At 34.6% G+C, this 21,545-nt stretch overlaps 1 protein-coding gene across 2 annotated transcripts in view; it reads right to left on the bottom strand.

Annotated features, from left to right (window-relative positions):
- SLC12A2 (solute carrier family 12 member 2) overlaps positions 1–21,545 on the bottom strand; it is a 109,703-nt gene that overhangs the window by 19,320 nt on the left and 68,838 nt on the right. For both annotated transcript variants that reach the window (XM_082457831.1, XM_082457830.1), the window contains exons 14-18: positions 20,117–20,272; positions 19,421–19,520; positions 14,984–15,095; positions 13,354–13,494; positions 2,831–2,937 (exon numbers count right to left, since the gene is read on the bottom strand). In XM_082457831.1, coding sequence (XP_082313957.1) covers positions 2,831–2,937; positions 13,354–13,494; positions 14,984–15,095; positions 19,421–19,520; positions 20,117–20,272 — 616 coding nt within the window. The remainder of the gene's footprint in view (positions 1–2,830; positions 2,938–13,353; positions 13,495–14,983; positions 15,096–19,420; positions 19,521–20,116; positions 20,273–21,545) is intronic.

A 21,545-nucleotide genomic window follows, 5' to 3' on the forward strand; every position in this document is an offset into this window, starting at 1 on the left:
CAAGAGAAATACATGAAGACAAAGAAGACAGGTTCTGAGAATGAGAGCAGGTTGTAGAATATGAAGGGATCACTTATCATTTATGAAAGAAGGGTGCTTTTCAAGTAATTCAAAAATTTTTACAAAACAGGTTTAAAAAGTAGTCCGAAGGTTATATATGCATTTGCGGACATGTATTCACATGCCCTTTTAATTTTTTAAAACACGAACAGGAACATCTTATACACAGGTAAAATACATTAAAACCTTGAAGACAACTCTCAAACCAGACTTAAATTCCAGAAACTTTAGTTAAGATCATAAATCATGTAGACCTAAGTTCTTAAATCTACTGAAAGAATTTCCAATTGTAAAACTTCAGGTTGGGGGCTTCCCTGGTGGCGCAGTGGTTGAGAATCTGCCTGCCAATGCAGGGGACACGGGTTCGAGCCCTGGTCTGGGAAGATCCCACATGCCGCGGAGCGACAAGGCCTGTGAGCCACAATTGCTGAGCCTGCGCGTCTGGAGCCCGTGCTCCGCAACAAGAGAGGCCGCGATAGTGAGAGGCCCGCGCACCGCGATGAAGAGTGGCCCCCACTTGCCGCAACTAGAGAAAGCCCTCGCACAGAAACGAAGACCCAACACAACCATAAAATAAATAAATAAATAAATAAATTTTTTAAAAAACCAAAAAACTTAAGGTTGTTCCCTGGAGTGGCAACAGGCTTAGATTTTATCCTTAATTATTATTTTTAATTATACAAGTAATCAATATTCATTATATGCATATAAAAATGATACATTAACCTACAGCTAGGCATATAAAAAGAAAAAGCTAAAAACTAATAAAATGATCAAGTTTTTGCTCCTATTGATAAATAGAAGAATGTGTTCATGGTATAATATGTCATTGTAAAAGGTCTTTTGTCATTGTTGTTTTAAATCACAGGGAGACAATTTTGGCCTGATTTTTCTGTTGAATTTTAACCAAGGTCAAGAGAGAGTCACTGGAGAAAAAATTAATAGACATGTTAACCTTCCTCTGCTGTACTGTGAAAGATCTAATTAACTATTAGAGAAGAAATAACTACAAGTATTTTAAAAAATAGTTAATAAAGTAATTGAATCAAAATCAATTTCCTTAAAGAATAGCCAGTGAATATAGCTCTTAGTCTACTTCAGACTAAAAGAGCTAAATGTTTTTGCTATAAGGTATGGAAATTTCTATAATCTAATTTCTTTAAGCTATAGAAGTTGATTTACAGTTTCAGACCCTCCATACTGTTAATACATACATAGTAAATAAAGTATACCTCAGCTGTTCAAGGTATTTAAAATCACAACCAGAACATAAGTGTCACAAGATAAAAGAGTAAGCAGTATCACTGCTTTAAAATAGCCATCAACGTCTATGGTTCCAGAAACCAGAGAGCAATATTTTACCTATCTTTAAACTGCTGCTTGACATATAATACTTGGATTAATACTGGACTCTCAGAGCAAACATTTACTTTAGTTCCTAAAAGATCAGTGTCAGAAAAGACTCCTTTCTTTCAGTGCTCCCATTATGACAAACTACAACTAATAATGAATGAATTATTTGCAAAAATGTCACTTTTTCTATTTTCTAGGATAATTACTCCATCTCACTGGTCTTACATCTTCAAAGAGAAAAAGCATACTCTTCGGCTCAAGGCCCACATGATGTAGTCTTTCTTTCACAGTCTCCTTCTTTCCCTAATCCCATGCATACAAAGTACAGACTACAGAATTAGAAAGGGAGAATGAAGTGCTGTTTACGAAAAAGTTAACAAACCCAAAGCCAAAGACCAGTCACAACCTCTGACAAACCAGCAGAGCTTGAATTTTACTAAAAACCATTTAACAATTACTTGGGAAATCTTAACTATCGTATATTTTACTAATGAATACAAAGAGATTTATGAAAGTAAAGTATGAGCTCTGGTTACTTCCACAAAGATGTATCAAGGAAGCTATGAAAACAAAAGCATTATATGTTATACAGGCAAATAATTATATGGTTCTACCAATAGATACAATAGGAGCTCCAGGAAGGGAAATAACTCCAGTGAGTTAAGGATAAACAGATAAAAATTCTCAGAGAAATAGGATTTGAATCTGGTACTAGAGTTATTTTGACAAATATAAATTTTTTTTAAAAAATGACAATTTTTATAAAGAAATACTTTATAAGGAGTGAACAGTTCTATTTCATCAGCATCTATGACAAGAAAAAGACTACTCTTTAATCAAGTATGATGTACTAAGAGGGAATCCTTATCCTCTATAAAACAGTGTGAATGAGATAAAGAGATTTGCTAAATAAATACTAGGAATACTAGAAAAAGTACTTTTCAAGATTAAAAACAAAATATGACAAAAATAGAAAGAAATTTTATTCTTTTTATTAAATAACTCAGTTCCAAAACACCTTTGTAATAGATTAAACAGATACGTATCCAAAACTTAATAACATGGATAGATTAAAATCAGAAAGACAAAGTAACAAAAGGATAAGAACTCATTAGACAACCTGTAAGAAGGAAATTAAAGTGATGTAAATCAAAACTAAGCTGTCTTATAAACATCATTGGAAATACCACTGAAAAGTGAATAGTAAACTCAGAATTTAGTACTTCAAGGGGGTGGAAAAGCAAACATATAAGTGCATTTTAAAAAAAGAAATGTAAATAACTTCCAAATGATTATTTTCATTCTTCTGCTTCTACTAGAAGAGACTATATGAGAAACAGACTTCAAAAACCAGTGCAAGCTTTCAAAATTAATATTTTCTGAATCAACTAAGTTACTGAATTAAAAGGATACTTACTGAAATAAGTTTATATACATATCCACATCCCTCATATCTGCTTGCAACCAATCTTTCTTAAATCCTAGGACAAGTGTGTTTGGTTTCATACGCCCAAGACCAGCAGCCTAAAACACAGAAAAAATACAACTTTAAAGATATGCCATTCACAAAATGCTTTTTAAATGACAATATCCTAAATGGACAGCCTCTAAACATTTTTATTTTTAATGTGTTTTTATAAATTTATTTATTTATTTTATTTATTTATTTTTGGCTGTGTTGAGTCTTCGTTCCTATGCACGGGCTTCCTCTAGTTGCAGCGAGCAGGGGCTACTCTTCGTTGGGGTGTGGGGGCTTCTCACTGCGGTGGCTTCTCTTGTTGTGGAGCACGGGCTCTAGGCGCGTGGGTTTTAGTAGTTGTGGCTCGCGGGCTCTAGAGCACAGGCTCAGTAGTTGTGGCACATGGGCTTAGTTGCTCCACGGCATGTGGGATCTCCCCAGACCAGGGATCAAACCCGTATCCCCTGCATTAGCAGGTGTATTCTTAACCACTGTGCCACCAGGGAAGTCCCTAAACATTATAAAATTGTGTACCCTTATCAGCAAAAATAGTTGAGCATCCAATGCATGCATATTTATAAATTATATATACATTAATCATATTACTTATGATTAAACATACACAAAAACAGAAGATAAAATTAAACACTTGAAAAGTTCTAAATGTATATTTTGTACTTTTATGATTTATCAGAATTTTCATTTTTAGTAAGGGAAAGATGATGGAATATACTTAACCTTTCATAAAAATCATAACAATACAGTGGTATTCCCAGTTACATATTTTGCCATTAAAACCTAGAAGCAGAAGTCCAAATTGAATACATGCGTTGTTGGCTACAGTTCAGAATTCCATCAATTTTTTCTTGCAACTTCAGGTAGAGTTGCAATTCAATATGCTTATACAAATATGCTCCCAGATCCAATTAATTTCTTCTTTTGTAATTTTTTAAAAATTAATTAATTAATTAATTTTTGGCTGCATTGGATCTTTGTTGCTGTGCACGGGCTTTCTTTAGTTGCAGCGAGTGGGGACTACTCTTAATTGTGATGCACAGGCTTCTCACTGCGGTGGCTTCTCTTGTTGCAGAGTGTGGGCTCTAGGCGCGTGGGCTTCAGTAGTTGTGGCACGCGGGCTCAGTAGTTGTGGCTCGCGGGCTCTAGAGCGCAGGCTCAGTAATTGTGGCTCACGGGCTTAGTTGCTCTGCAGCATGTGTGATCTTCCCGGACCAGGGCCTGAACCTACGTCCCCTGCACTGGCAGGCGGATTCTTAACCACTGCGCCACCAGGGAAGTCCTCTTTCGTAATATTTTAAAACACACTAAAAATTCTATTCCCAAGGTTGGGTACAGACATAAGATTTTTTTTATTATGGTAAAAGATAAATAAAACAGTTTGCCATTTTAGCCATTTTAAGATGTACAATTCAATGGCATTAATTACATTCACAGTGTTGTACAACCAACCCCACTATCTATTTCCAAAAGTTTCTCATCACCCTAAACAGAAATTCTGTAAACACTAAGTAATAACTACCCATTCCTTCCTCCCTCCAGGCCCTGATAACACCTAATCTACTTTTGTCTCTATGAGTTTGCTTATCCTACGTATTTCCTATAAATGGAATCACACAATATTTGTCCCTTGTGTCTGGCTTATTTCATTTAGCATAATGTCTTCCAGGTTCATCCATGTTACAGCATCTATTAGAACTGCTTTCCTTTCTATGGCTGAATAATATTCCATTCTATGTGTATACCACATTTTGTCTATCCATTCATCTGTTGATACATGCTTAGGTTGTTTCTATCTTTTGGCTACTGTGAATAATGCTGCAACAAACACTGGCCTACAAATATCTGTGTGACTCCCAGCTTTTAATTTCGTTGGGTATATGCCTAGGAGTAGACTTGCTGGATATACAGTAATTCCTTGTTTAGACTTTTGAGGAACCACTAAGCTGTCTCCCACAGCAGCTGCATCATTTCACACTCCCACCAGCAAGGCAAAGGTTCCAATTTCTCCACATCCTCAGCAACACTTGTTAGTTCCTGTTTGTTTGTTTACTTAATTACACACATGCTAGTAGTGTAAAATGGTGTCTCACTGTAGCTTTGATTTGCATTGCTCTAATGATTAATGATACTGAGCATTTTTTCATGTGCTTATTAGTTATCTTTATTTCTTTGGAGAAATGTTTATTCAAGTTATTAGCCCATTTTTTAATTGGGTTGTCTGTCTTTTTGTTGCTGCTTTAGGAATTCTACGTATGTTTTGAATATTAAACCTTATCAGATATATGATGTAAAAAGATTTTCTTCCATTCTGTAGATTGTCTTTTCACTTTCTTGATAATGTCCTTAGATGCACAAAAGTTTTTAAATGTGATGAAGTCGAATTTGTTTACTTTTTTGTTTTGTTGCTTGTGCTTTTGGTGCCATATCTAAGAATCCATTGCCAAATTCAAGGTCATGAAGATTTACCTCTATGTTTTCTTTGAAGAACTTTATGGTTTTAGCCCTTATATTTAGATCTTAGATCCATTTTGAATTAATATTTTATGTCATGAGGTCATACTTAAGTTTTTATAGGTGATATACTTAAATCATTTTTTGTGAAAGATTAAATTAATTCAAATACTTACCAAGTGCTGACCATGTGCCAGACACTGTCATAAAGACTCTGGACAATTAGGGAACACAAGAAATAAGCCTAACCATGTAAAGTTTACATTCATTTTCAAAATGTTCTATCCATGCACAAGTTTCTTTCAAAAAATAAGATTATTTTTTCCACTCTACTATAAATAACGCTTTGCCCTCAGGAGACAGATAAAGAATATTTATTTTTATTTTAAAAACTGTTACATAGCAAGGTAGCCACTAACCACACAACATAATTTTGATTTTTTTTGTGTTTTTTGGTAAAAGAAAACCAAGAAATATCTTCAAGTTTTATTGTTTTTTAATGAAGTAAGCTACAAGATGACCAGCAACTTCTTGATGGTACAAAACACTGTCAGAGTTACACCCTTTCTCATCACAAACTTTGGTCACAATCTTATTATAATTAAAAGGTTTTATTTTTGTAAAATTAACAGTAACATTCTGAGGTACTCTGTGCACTTCTGTTTTCAACTTCATTATCGTAATAACTTTCCCTTGAATGACTGAGTAAAGAAATTTCACATCTATCAGTCATCCTAAATCCTTTGTAAATTCTAATCAAAGTACCTATTCAGTTAGAAGTAATGTTTTCAGTTTCCATAAAACATCATGTGTTTTAAAGAAATAACATTACTGAAAATATGTCTTCTCTGGAACATATTCCTTTTGGCTCACAGAAAATCAGTTCTTCATGGACTGCCATAATTGAAACTGATATAGCAAAATGCAGTCATCTGAAGCTTATTACAAATAGCTTCAGTTTCAATCAAAACATTCTCACCGTGTTGTTTTTTTGAATCGTGAGCAATGTTTTCTGTGAATCTTCCACCAGAACTTGCTGACAAGAAAGGCATTTAGTTTGTTATAATATTTTTCTGTGTATCATCATAACCATTTTTACTGTAGCAGAAAGAACAACTCTTTCCCCAATAGTATGTGGCTTTTTATTTCTGTCATGACTATTACATAAAAACATTTCCAAACATCATGGTTACCTAATTTAGTTAAGTACTGCCATGAGATTCATATTTAAGAATCACTAACAAGAAATGAAGGAAACAACAGCAAAGATCAATAAAACTAAAAGCTGGTTCTTTGAGAAGATAAACAAAATTGATAAACCATTAGCCAGACTCAACAAGAAAAACAGGGAGAAGACTCAAATCAATAGAACTAGAAATGAAAAAGGAAAAGTAACAACTGACACTGCAAAAATACAAAGGATCATGAGAGATTACTACAAGCAACTATATGCCAATAAAATGGAAAACCTGGAAGAAATGGAAAAATTCTTAGAAAAGCAGAGCCTTCCAAGACTGAACCAGGAAGAAATAGAAAATATAAACAGACCACTAACAAGCACTGAAATTGAGACTGTGATTAAAAATCTTCCAACAAGCAAAAGCCCAGGACCAGATAGCTTCACAGGCGAATTCTATCAAATATTTAGAGAAAGCTAAAACCTCTCCTTCTCAAACTCTTCCAAAATGTAAGCAGAGGGAGGAACATTCCCAAACTCATTCTACGAGGCCACCATCACCCTGATACCAAAACCAGACAAAGATGTCACAAAGAAAGAAAACTACAGGCCAATATCACTGATGAAAAAGGTTGCAAAAATCCTCAACAAAATACTAGCAAACAGAATCCAACAGCACAATAAAGGATCATACACCATGATCAAGTGGGATTTATCCCAGGAATGCAAGGATTCTTCAATATACGCAAATCAATCAATGTGATAAACCATATTAACGAACTGAAGGATAAAAACACTATGATCATCTCAATAGATGCAAAAAGAGCTTTCAACAAAATTCAACACCTATTTATGGTAAAAACCATCCAGAAAGTAGGCATAGAGGGAACTTACCTCAACATAATAAAAGCCATATATGACAAACCCCAGCCAACATCGTTCTCAATGGCGAAAAACTGAAAGCATTTCCTCTAAGATCAGGAACAAGACAAGGTTGTCCACTCTTACCATTATTATTCAACACAGCTTTGGAAGTTTTAGCCACAGCAATCAGAGAAGAAAAAGAAATAAAAGGAATCCAAGTCGAAAAAGAAGAAGCAAAACTGTCACTGTTTGCAGAGGACATGATACTATATATAGAGAATCCTAAAGATGCTACCAGAAAACTACTAGAACTAATCAATGAATTTGGTAAAGTAGCAGAATACAAAATTAATGCACAGAAACCTCTAGCATTCCTATACACTAATGATGAAAAATCTGAAAGAGAAATTCAGGAAACACTCCCATTTACCACTGCAACAAAAAGAATAAAATACCTAGGAATAAACGTACCTAAGAAGACAAAAGACCTGTATGCAGAAAACTATAAGACACTGATGAAAGAAATTAAAGACAAGACAAACAGATGGAGAGATATACCACGTTCTTGGATTGGAAGAATCAACATTGTGAAAATGACTCTACTGCCCAAAGCAATCTACAGATTCAATGCAATCCCCATCAAACTACCAATGGCATTTTTCACAGAACTAGAACAAGAAATTCCACAATTTGTATGGAAACATAAAACATCCCGAATAGCCAAAGCAATCTTGAGAAAGAAAAACGGAGCTGGAGGAATCAGGCTCCCTGACTTCAGACTATACTACAAAGCTACAGTAATCAAGACAGTATGGTACTGGCACAAAAACAGAAATATAGATCAATGGAACAGGATAGAAAGCCCCGAGATAAACCCACGCACATATGGTCACCTTATCTTTGATAAAAGAGGCAAGAATATACAATGGAGAAAAGACAGCCTCTTCAATAAATGGTGCTGGGAAAACTGGACAGCTACATGTAAAAGAATGAATACAGAACACTCCCTAACACCATACACAAAAATAAACTCAAAATGGACTAAAGACCTAAATGTAAGGCCAGACACTATAAAACTCTTAGAGGGAAACACAGACAGAACACTCTGACATAAATCACAACAAGATCCTTTTTGACCCACCTCCTAGAGGAATGGAAATAAAAACAAAAATAAACAAATGGGATCTAATGAAACTTAAAAGCTTTTGCACAGCAAAGGAAACCATAAACAAGACGAAAAGACCACCCTCAGAATGGGAGAAAATATTTGCAAACGAAACAACTGACAAAGGATTAATTTCCAAAATTTATAAGCAGCTCATGTGGCTCCATATCAAAAAAACAAACAACCCAATCCAAAAATGGGCAGAAGACCTAAATAGACATTTCTCCAAAGAAGATATACAGATTACCAACAAACACATGAAAGGATGCTCAACATCACTAATAATTAGAGAAATGCAAATCAAAACTACAATCAGGTATCACCTCACACCGGTCAGAATGGCCATCATTAAAAAATCTACAAACATTAAATGCTGGAGAGGGTGTGGAGAAAAGGGAACCCTCTTGCACTGTTGGTGGGAATGTAAACTGATACAGCCACTATGCAGAACAGTATGGAGGTTCCTTAAAAAACTAAAAATAGAACTACCATACGTCCCAGCAATCCCACTACTGGGCATATACCCTGAGAAAACCATAATTCAGAAAGAGTCAAGTACCACAATGTTCGCTGCAGCTCTATTTACAATAGCCAGGACGTGGAAGCAACCTAAGTGTCCATCGACAGATGAATGGATAAAGAAGATGTGGCATATATATACAATGGAATATTACTCAGCCATAAAAAGAAACGAAATTGAGTTATTTGTAGTGAGGTGGATGGACCTAGAGTCTGTCATACAGAGTGAAGTAAGTCAGAAAGAGAAAAACAAATACCGTATGCTAACACATATATATGGAATCAAAAAAAAAAAAAAAGGTTCTGAAGAACCTAGGGGCAGGACAGGAATAAAGACACAGATGTAGAGAATGGACCTGATGACACAGGGAGGGGGAAGGGTAAGCTGGGACGAAGTGAGAGAGTGGCATGGACATATATACACTACCAAACGTAAAACAGATAGCTAGTGGGAAGCAGCCGCATAGCACAGGGAGATCAGCTCGGTGGTTTGTGACCACCTACAGGGGTGTGATAGGGAGGGTGGGAGGGAGATGCAAGAGGGAGGAGATATGGGGATATATGTGTACGTATAGCTGATTCACTTTGTTATAAAGCAGAAACTAACACACCATTGTAAAGCAATTATACTCCAATAAAGATGTTAAAAAAAATTGCTTTAGCATATTATGCTAAATCCATTAAAAATAGTCATTAAACGTTACATTAATTAAAGAATGTTGATGACAATGGAAATGTTTATAATAAAATATTGGCTGAAAAAAAAAAGAATCACTGACGAAAGTGCCGAGTTTTGGCTTCATGTTCTAGATGGTTAGTTTTTAAAGTTGAGCTAATAGTGATGGCTTTAAATTATCATTAGTTAATTTAATATCATGGCATTATATATATGTGTGTATATATATTTGGAAAGGGGCTACAGGACTTGGGTATAATTTATATTTTAAATATTCTTATTGGCAATGTTATTTCGGTCTACTTTTTGTTTAGAAAATTAAAAAAAAAATTGCTGTTTACCTCAAAATGTGGCTAATGAAGAAGAGGAAAGGTTTCAGAAATACTCAGCATATATTACAGGATAATTCTAGACTAGCTTTGCTCAGGAAAAAAGGTAGTTATAGCTACACTAAGACTAAATGAGATCTACTTGATTTAAAGGGCATCATGATGTAATCTGAATTTGTAAAAACAAGAGTTTTTTGCTAATTTAAAATGAATGTTTAAAATTGGATTGACAATCAAGTGGCTCCTGCCTTTAAAAAAAAAGAAAAGAAAAGAAAGGAAAAGAAAAATCCATTTAAACAAAGAAGTTAGCAGTGTTAATGTATTACTGCCAAAGGGCTCCATAAGCAAGTTATTGACAAGACTACCTCTCCTTAAAACAGTGAATCTCTAAATAAATGCTTATGATTATAACTAATAACTAGACAAATGAAGGGACAAAGAAATGAAAAGTCAGAATGTAAAGTATAGTAAAACAAACCCATCTAAAACAGCACCTCTAGAACTATAAAATAAGTCACTGTATAAAGAAATCAATGTCCAAAAACCTATTTTGACAAAGATTATAAACCTCTAACAGATATAAAGGCATTTGCCACTTTATGTAACAGGTTTCGAGAAGGTTTGAAGGAAAGAGAAGTACACTCAGTGGCAACTTACACTAAAATTTCAGTGATTAGTTCTAAAGAGGCAATTCACCTATCTGTAAGGATATTTTAAACAGTTCCTCAGACAGCTCTGCCACTGGAATAAACCATCTCCTGGGTATCTTTGTAAAGGGAATAGCACTTGCCAGGTTTACAGGGCAGTCTCAAAATGACACTGTTCTATGCATGCACCCTTTGCCCCACGCTGGTGAAACTGTCATGACCCTCGGGGGTGAGTATGTTAGGCAGAGGAGAATGAATAAGGAGGATGGTTCCTAACGCTCGGCCAATTTACGATATCATCATTTATACCGCAGAAAACCTCGAGGGCAGTGGTTCTCAAAGTGTAGTGCCTGGACTGGACCAGCAGCAGCAGCGTGATCACCGGGAAACCTGTTAGAAATGCGAATTCTTGGGCCTCACCCTAGACCTACTGAATCACTGTAAAGATGGGGCCCAGCAGTCTGTGTTTTAGCAAGTCCACCACGTGATTCTGATGCAGGCTGAAGTTAAGAACCATTGCTGTAAGTAAATATTTTCATTTCCTTCATAACATTTATTAAATACATAGAGTAGTTATCAAAGTATTCCTATAAACTGCACAAAAGCAAGCAAGATTTACCCACTAGAAACAACCTGATGACCAGGGGTAGCATTCCGTTTGAAATATTTATATATTTCACATACAAAAGCGAATAAAGTAATAAATAATCATGTATCCACCACTCAGCTTAAGAAAATAAACTTCACAAATACACATCAAGCACCCAATGTGTGCTTTTCAAGATCTCCTTGTATTTTTACTATATATTCCATTATCTAGGCATATATATGTATGAATTTTTAAGTTACATATTTTTAAACATTTACAATATCTTCATATTACTCATGTTCTTATTTTAACTTGCTATTTTCCTTAACATTTCTGTCTGAGGTTTATCCTCATTGATATGTATAGTACCTTTTCACCACTATATGGAATTCCACTGCATGATTATGCCACAATTTTCAATAATGTGATTAATGGCTGTTGAAGTTACTTTAATTTCCTTTTCACTGTAAGAAATGATAGTGCTATGAGACTTCACATAGCCTTCCTCACATGCGTAAAATTTCTCTGTGGTATACACTTAAGAATGGAATGTCTCAGGATATCCACACTTTTCAAAGATGCAGAATACTGCCAGGTTGCTGTCCCAAGTGATTGTCCAGTCTACATTTACTACAGCAGTGCAAAGATTTCCAAGTGCTCTACACCATTTCTAACACTTGGTATTGGCAGACCTGATTCTGATCAATCTGACGGGTATGGAATAAAGCTGTACTGTGGTTTTAATTTTTACTTCTGTCATTTAGATTTCCTCTTCTTTGCATGTGTTTTGCTCTTCTTTTTTCCTCTTATAGATTTAGTATTTCTTTATATATTGTGGACCATATTCTTTTGCTGGTAACACTACCTTCTTTAGGTCTGTGGCTTCATTTTTTGTTTTCATGCTTTCTTTAGAAGCCCAGCTTTATAAATGTTAACTAAAAAATAATTGGTTTCTTCTTCATAATTCAACTTTTTGTGTCTCATTTAAAAACTTCTTCCCTAGTCCAAGATCATAAAATTATTCTCTATTTTCTTCTAAAAGCTTACAAATTTTGCCTTTCATGTTTAGGTCTTTAATCTATCTGGAAATGTTTTTTTGTTTGGTCTTTATAAGGATGTGTTATATATTTTTTTCACATAAATAATCAATTATCCCAGCTCATCTTTTCAATGTCACCTCTGTCATGTATTAAATTTCCTATATGAGTGGCTCTATTTCTACTTAGTTGAATTGTCTGTCTCTACTTCAATACCACAATGTCTTAATCACTATAGTTTTATGCTAATAAGGCTTTATATCTGGCAAAGCAATCTCACTCCCACCCCTTATTATTCCTGAGGAATAGCCTAAGCTATTCTTAACCATGTGCTTGTCAAGTTTTAAAAAAACACAAAACAGAAAGGGCCCAGTGACAGCACTGAGTCCCCCACCTCTACTTTAACAAAGCAGCTCAACAATCGACACAGTCAATGGGCTTTTGCTTAAGCTTTCTTTTGAAGAAAGAGGTTCCTATAAAAATAAGTTGGCAAACACTGTCTCCCTACAACCTTTAACGGTTGAAGAAACTGAGTTTCTGAGAAGTTAAATAACTTGATTGGTCCGAAATCCATAATAAGGAAGTAGCAGTGCTAGCACTTAAACCTAGGACTGATTCCAAATCCCACATTCTGGTTACTAGGACACACACAAAACCGAAAGAGAGTTTAGCACCAGTAAAATAATAGAAATATAGTAGGGAATTAGAATTTTTAAAAAATTAAATAAGGACTGCCATTACTTAACACAACAGGGAGTGAATGGGAACTATCTTAGGAAAAGGACAGAAATAGGCTAAGATAATTCACAAAGAGGTTCTTCACTGTCAGCCAACACAACAGTATTTCTGTAACTCTCAAATTATACAAATTGTAGTATTTTACTTCAGTAAAGATAGTTTAAAGATTTATGATTTTTATTAATGTGAATAATGAAACCTGGAATAAAAAAGTTTTTGAAAGCTTACACAAAACTAAAATACTGTCATTTGAAAGATGTAACAAATTTACCTGCATCAAATATTGTGCACCCTCTCTCAAATCATCTGCATGTACTGGAGCATAAAAAGCCTTCATTTTGTTTTTAATAAGCCATCGCTGATATTTAGCTTGATCAATGGACATCTCTTTCATAGCTTGTCTTCGAGGGCCCTTTAAGGTAAAAAATATTAATAATGTCTTTAACTGAAAGGTAATCTATTCCCCTTTTATAAAAATCCTCCTGTTATCTTGGTTTAAACAAGGTGTCTAAACATGGCAGTGGGGTGAGAAGGGAAGTATAATGATAGCGTTTCATTTTCATGTCAGTGAATTCTTTCCAATAAAGATTATGAAAAGACAGTGTTGATGGAACAAAGACACAGAGGGTGCCAGTAGAAGGAAGAAGAGGAGAGGAAGAAACACAGACTTTGAAAAATAAATGTTTTGATACTAGTAAATGAGAGAAATTATAAATTATTGAAAATGGAGAAGAGATTACACAGAGAAAAATAAGAGCCTTCTGTTTTTCTATGGAAAGTTTCCCATCTTGTTTTTTGTTTGTCTCAAATGTCTGAGTTGTTAATTCTCAGAAACCTAGAAGTATCATTACAAGTCAAAGTGAGCTATATAAATACACTTTTTCTTTGTACTTCTGTTAAATGATGAAATGACACAAGAAAGGAAATGAGGTTTTTCAACTTGCCATTCTATTTTGAGCCTTGTAAGCAACACATAAAATGTGTTACATGTTTTACCTAAAATGTATTAAAAAAAATGTAAAAATAAGATTAAAAGTACACCCTAATTATACATGAATAAGACAAGAAAAAGTAAAATTTATCTTTCCTAGTAGAAAAATTTCCCCTTTGTAATTTCTTATGCTCAAGACCCCAACCTGAATTGATCTATGTGGAGATAAACTGTGAAACTCCACAGGTCCTGAGTGGAGTCAGTGTCTCAGTGTGTTCTTCCACTACCCTACATACACACACACACACGCGTGCACATGCACACTCACACGCACGTGCACGAACACTCACTTTGCTACTATACAAGTAGAAGATCAACTCTAGCAGGGGCTGAGATGTAGGGCATATAACACGCATTTCTAGCACCAAAATAAAATGAACAGTAGAGCCTGAGAGATAAGTTAATCTGGCAAATACTCCAATTTCTTATGCAGAAAAGGTGATCCATCATCTAGTAATTGTTTTCAATAGCCAAGATGCCAAAAACAAAAAACTACTTTTGGATGACCGTTTATCCCTATTTTTAATAATTTCCTTACTCATGAATAAAACTAAAATGAATGAGCAATTAAAGGGTTTGAATTTGGAAATTCAGCATTCACTCTACTCTTCTTACATATCAGATACTAGATATCTACCATGATTTGTCCACCTCCTCCAGCCTCTTTTTTTTTCTGATAAGTATATGTTCCCAGTATTCTCAGGACTTTATGAGATTTATCAGCAAGAAAAAACACATACTGAATTCCATTTAGGTTCCTTAGTTATCGGGAAGTAATTTTTCTTAGCCAAAGCAATATAGTTTGCTAAGACCTACTCAAATTATTTCAAATCTAGAAAGCTCCACAAATTACAAATGATATACACAGAGTGAAAAATGTTTTAATATAGAAAACAAAACTAGTACTTACCACATGTACGTGACCACAGATCATCAAACCAACATTTTTTGTGAAATCATGAACAAGATGAAGTAAAGCTGGGCGTGAGTTTGGAGCACCTGTCATAACAAGACACTGTGGCCTAATTTAAGATTAAAAAGAAAGAGAAGTTTAGGGTTTTGATAACATGGACATGATTTTAAGTCGCTTCTCTAAGAATATATTGTTACACTAGACACTCCTTTATGCAACTGTCCTCAAGACAGGCCACAAGATTCTCACAGAAGATGACATAACTAGGGTTCCTTGGTACGTGAGAAATGCAGAAAAACAAAACCTTCTTTGAACAACCATCATACCAAATGTCCTAAATTAACAGGTAATATTATACATCAAGATTCTGGGAGGCACTACAGAAAGAAATGACCATGCTGGTTAAAAACATGTAACAACTTTTCATCTAATAAAGGTAATAAATATTCCAGTTCTTCCACAGAGTCCACAAAACTTCCTTAGAGCATGGCTTTGCCTTCATGTAAAAAACAGGTCACTTTCCTTCTTAGCTTGATCACATCATACTTACTTCTACTTTGTAATATCAGCCCTCCCTAAGCTAACTTAATTTTAATGACGTCATATTAGTAAAACCACCTGTGGTGAAGAAAAGCTTTCTATTTGAACTAAAAGTTTTAATTCTAATTAATTATGATGAAAGCCAAAATTGAATTCAATTGCCTTTGCAAACACAAGACAGTGGCAAGACTTTCATGTATTTTTAACTCTTGATTTTTGTTGACGAGAAATAAAAATCAACCTTGTTTGAGAAAAAAAAATTCAGGTATCCATTTTATAAATTCAAACAGATTCAGAAAAAAAAATTTTTTTTTTAAATTTTGATTATTTTTTAAAATTAAGTTTTATTGGAGTATGGTTGCTTTACAATGTTATGTTAGCTTCTACTGCACAGCAAAATGAATCACAACAATGTGTATAATTAAAACAAACTTTAACAAAGAGCAAATAGACTAAAAATTCTGACTTACCTACTAAATTGTTAGGGTAGTTCCTAACTATACTTATAAAATGAGCAGGAAAACCTGAATAAAGACCTAAAAATGGTACTAACTCATTCAGAATTTTCGCAAGCTATCTGAAAAGCCAGTTCTGCTTGGGGGAATTGCTTTGGGGCAATCGAATACGAAGTCCTCTAAGGCCCAGACTGCTGGTAGTGCAGTCTCTCCACCTGAGCTTTAGCAGGCGACATGGCTCCCCAGCTAAACACTGCATTTCCTAGCCTTCCTAGCAGCTACACGTGGCCCTATGACTGATTTCCAGCCCGTACGATGTCCCTAATTCCTTGTCCTGTCCTTGAAAAAGGAAGCTGGCCACCCTCCATACTTTTTTCCCCTTTCCTGTAAGCTAGGCCGTGGCGGCGGGTGGGGGGGGGGGGTCATGTCTTTGACCACATGGACAGAAAAACACATCCTAGGGAATGGCAGACTGACAGATAAAGGAACGTGTAACTTGAATGACCAAGTGAAGCCAATCTACTTACCAGCCATGAATATCCATCTACCTCTGGACTCTCACATAACACTGATATCTATCTTGTTTAGCCACTTAATTTTTTCAGCTTTTTGTTATGGTAGTTTAACCTATTACTAAAATAACCTATTACTGAGGGAAATGAACTTGTAATCCCTATCTTTACTATCAATAAATAGTAAACACACCACAAAGGCATAATTTGGGTGTAATTTTATCATTCCAAAGAAAGGTATAGAACAAAATATATTAGGGATTACTTCTAGTAACAATGACAGAGTATGAACATCTGCCTTCATCTTTACTCCCTCCTTAAAAATCTCCATAGTATGATGGGATTTTTTAAGTCACCAAAAATATGGAGAACAGGATAGGACATAATAGCGTTGAAATTTTGAAAGCCAGAAAGCAGATGGAAGAAAAATAAAGGATTTGACAAATCAGGAAAAGGCTAAATTACAAATGAGCACAAGAGAAAACTGTGAAGCCACCTGATTTTATACCTAAGAATCAAAATGCCTAGGACTTAGAGGCAATAGATGTCTCTGGAAATGGCAGGGGTAATATGTTAAAGAAACTAAAATAAGAAGGACTGATTTAAAGTTCGCATAAGAAGCACCTAGATGAACCCAAATCATTTCCATCACTATGATGGGCAGCTGTCCCTGTCCCTCTCCAATCCTGTTAGGCTAGGGCTTATTTGCTAGAGAGACCTCTGGTCTAAGGGCATAAGCAGCTACTTTAAGTAGGGGAGTTAGGAGAACATTTACTATACGCTGAACCCTGAGATCTCTGAGCTGCCTTCCCACTTGGCTCTCAGAACTCTGGTAGCCAGAACTTTATCAACAAGCAGAAGATTAAAAGATTCTTTTCTGAGAAATCTAATCAGATCAAAATAGAAAACCTTTAAGATGACTTAAATTTCTTAAAGAACCAGCAAAGCCACATTAATCTACATTAAGGGCTTCACTGACAAGCCCCACCCACCAATGCAGAACTTCCCTGGCCCAGGATCACAGATACTTCAGACAACGCTAAATCTAAGAACCCAAATTAAAGAGGCAGGAAATAGTGAGAAAGATACTTCAAGGAAATAGAAACTATGAAGTGAAGAAAACAAAATCTTTTGGCAAATTTGGTGAACGCTGAGATAGTGATAAATAGAAATTTAAACAGGAAAAAAAATTTATTGCCTACATAGAAAACAAAAAGCCTGTACAGGAAAAAAAAGCAATCATAATTTACTACATGGCTGAGCTCTTGAATCATGCTTAAAATGTCATAATATAAATATCAAGTCTAATATAATCAAAATAATGACATAAAAAATACCCAGGGACGGTGGAGTAAAGGGAAGGGTGCACATGTGTGGTGGGCATACATGGATGAAGGAAATCAGCAGATAACGCCTGAAGTTAAAACTCAAACAATATAACAAGACAAACACTCTTTTTGGGAATATGAAGTAAATATTACACGATTCAGTTAAAAGTGGTTGCCTATGGCACGAGAGAAACAGGGATTTGAGAAGTGGGGCAATTGCTAATTTTCATGACAAACCTAAGTTTTTCCTCTTTAAACTATGCTCATGTATAATTCTGATAAAAATTTTAAAACACTTATTAGAATAACATTTTTTAAAAATTTCCCCATTACTATAATAAGCCAAAGCAATAGTTTTTTATTAATGGCAAATTAACTCTGACTCTTGGTCATACTCTCAGTTCTGGAATACAACTTTTTACATAAAGGAATGATTTCTATTTTCTGCCATATTTGGCATCAACTAGTCAAAATGTTCAAAATGTGCTGCATTTAAAGTTTTCCTCCCAGGGCTCTCATTTCTTTTTCTTTTTCCAGTTTCTCTCTACTCCAAAGCTGAAGATCTGTGGTCTCTGGAAAACTTTCATTCTAGAAGAAAGTTGGCGGCAGAGCGGGGGGGAGAACCCAAAGAGTTAACAAAAAGATATACAAAGATGTTTCTTCCAGGGAGAAATTTGGTAGAGCACTTCTTTTCTGGCACGTATCCACTCTGGAAGTTTTCTTTAAAAAAGATTTTGCCTTTTGGTTTACTGAAACAAGGAATTTATTTCTGTGATTACTGTGCAGAAGCCAGTGAGAAGTGATTACTCATGACTGCGGAAAGTCACCTGTTCAGAACCAGGCTTACATGAACAGTATGAGAATGGCTGTCTAATTATCCATTGTCTAAAAATGACAAGCCTACTTTTAGCTTGGTATAAGTAATAATATACAATTTCTAAGAATCTATATAAATAAACAGTACTCCTGGATTTACAACAGTGCTTTAGTAACTGAATCTCATCAATTATTAGAAGCATGTTAAATTAAGGAATAGTTTTTAAAATGATAACTGATAAACTATTACAAGATAAAATATAAAGTAATTTATTGAAGAAAGTAAGAAATACTCTTCACTCTAAGGCATTGATTCTTTATCACTAAAACTGGTTTCCAGTACCACAATGAGAATGAAGCCACTAACATGAAAATATTTACTGCCTTAGTAAAATTGCAAAAAGGGGATTTTTATGAATTTCATCCTCAGTAGTTATATAACTACTGAGGCCACAGAGGGGGAAAAAAATGGCCACAGAGGGGGAAAAAAACTTTACTTTATGATACCTACTATTTAAAAGTTTTCAAATGAGAGACCGCCAAAACTTTCACAACATTTTTGCAGGGTAGATGATAATTTATCGCTTTGTAAAATTTTGATAACAAGAAACCTCACCCTTGTTTTTGAATAAACTGCTCAAATCAAACCAAAACAAGAAACAATACCCTATTCTTTTAGAGAAATTTTCATGAAATATCAGCATATGAAAATGTTACTGAACAATAAAGGAAGAACTGATTGCCACCTAAGACAAAATGTTTCTATGTTACCTTATGACTTACCTGAAGTTTTTCACATGGTCTTCCACTCCAGAAAGACGAATCGAATGCTGCAGTGCATTCAGGTAAGTCAGGGCTTGTGTGGAGGATCCCCAGTTCACATCTGTGGGAAGACAGTATTCAGGCAGCAGCTTAATACCGGTTGTAACAAGTCATCAATAACAAGTACTTTCACATTTAAAAAGTCAATTGCTAAAATAAACTACTGTACTCAGGACTTTCAATAGTTCAAGTTCATGGCATGAAATTAAGACAATGCTAATCTGAACTACAATTACATTTAAAAAAAAAAAGTACAACTTAGAAAAGACTGGGATGATAGGGCTGCAGACACGCTGTGCGTGCAACTCAAAATGAGCCTTTTACAAATAAAGAAAACATTTAAAAATTACTGCTTATATAGCCAAAGGTCTAAAAGGAAAGAGGCAGATCTATGATTGTTATAAAGTACTATTTATAGTACTGAACAGTTTAAGTTATTTGAACAGGCAAATTTTACCTCTTACTGAATAAAAAAACAGTCTGGACACAAATGATGATTTTAGACATTTGTTACTTTAGAGACTTAATAAGCATATTAGAGAAATAATTGTTTCTGAGATGGTTAAAACAGTATCTTCTTTGTCCATTTCATTTCTAAAGCCACCATTCTAATCCAAAACTTCATTCTCTCATACTTGGATTACAAAATGTAATTACCTGGTTTTTTGTAGGTAACATAAATGTAAAGTCCAAGAACTATCACATACGTTAGCAATGCAGCCCACCAGTTAATGACAAACATCACTATGCAACAAAGAATTGCTCCAAGTAGTGATATCCACATGTTGTAGTATTTGAAGGCAGGGCGCCATCCTAACAATAACAAACAAAATAGATAAATAAAAGTCACTTGGATACCTCATCTGCTTTAGACAGTGGTACATACGTATGCACAAAATAAATTTCTCTGCGGCTGCTACACTAAAAGGTCTTTAAATGTGAACTATAAGGCTAATTATAACAGTGAAGTCATAGACCATTACTGATCACAACATCATGATTCTTGACCGCCATGAAGTGGGCACATCTATTTATGTCCACATTACCCTATCTTACTAGTTCTGTATTCAAAAAATTCCTTACCAAAAAAGTATAAATCAACTTACCCCAGTGAATGCTAAAAACTAGAGAAGATTAAAAAATTAGGTTTCAAATTGAGTACTTAATAGTGTGGTTTTATTTTCTGTGTTTTAGCAGGAGACACATCTATATCCTAATGAATGTATAAAACAATTCAAACAAACTGTTCTGCAGAATCATTAAAAAATTCATCTACTTGCTAGAAAAACTGTGAGTTGACTATAGAAACATACCTTCCCATTTGGGGAAGTATTTATGAATTAATAAGCTCACTCGAAAAACTGTTGAAGACCGTGTTTTAAATTTTCATTCATAGGTAATTCCAGAGCCCAAAATACTATTTTTAAATCATTTCAATAAAACTTATATTCTTTTCTAAAATTAAACTTTTAATTTTGAGATAACTGCAGATTCACACAAAGTTGTAAGAAATAATACATAGAGATTCCGGGGACCCTTTACCTAGTTTCTCCCAATGATAACATCTTGCAAAATGCTATCACGATATCACAACTAAAATATTAAGACAGTCAAGATAAGGAAAAGTCCAACACAAGGATCCCTTGTGCTGCCCTTTTATAGCCACACCCATACCCACCTCTAAAATTTATATTCTTAAAGTAAAAACTGAAGCTAAGATGTTTGTGTCCTAAGTTCCCATACTTTATCTTTCCTTTTCTGAGAAACTTTTAGACCCTTAGAAGGAACAGTGCTTTTGTTCCTTATTTCCTTCTCTGATGTCCAATTGCTATCATGGTTTATAACAAAACCCATAAAAAATGTATATGGAGTAATTTTTCAGTTGATAAAGACCCCTTATATTAGAACTCCACAGAACTCATTGTGTTAAAAATATTCCTGGATAGGTTTATATCATAATAATGTTCTTAGAACTGAAATAGCAATCAGCTAAATAAATAATAAAAACAGAAAAAAGCAAAGTAATTCTTTCACAGTGTCAGAATTTAAAATTAATGCTATTTTAAATTCTTTGAAGACAAGAAAC

The sequence above is a fragment of the Balaenoptera physalus genome (genome assembly GCF_965194825.1).
Source record: "Balaenoptera physalus genome assembly, chromosome: 3".
NCBI classification, from domain to species: Eukaryota; Metazoa; Chordata; class Mammalia; order Artiodactyla; family Balaenopteridae; genus Balaenoptera; species Balaenoptera physalus.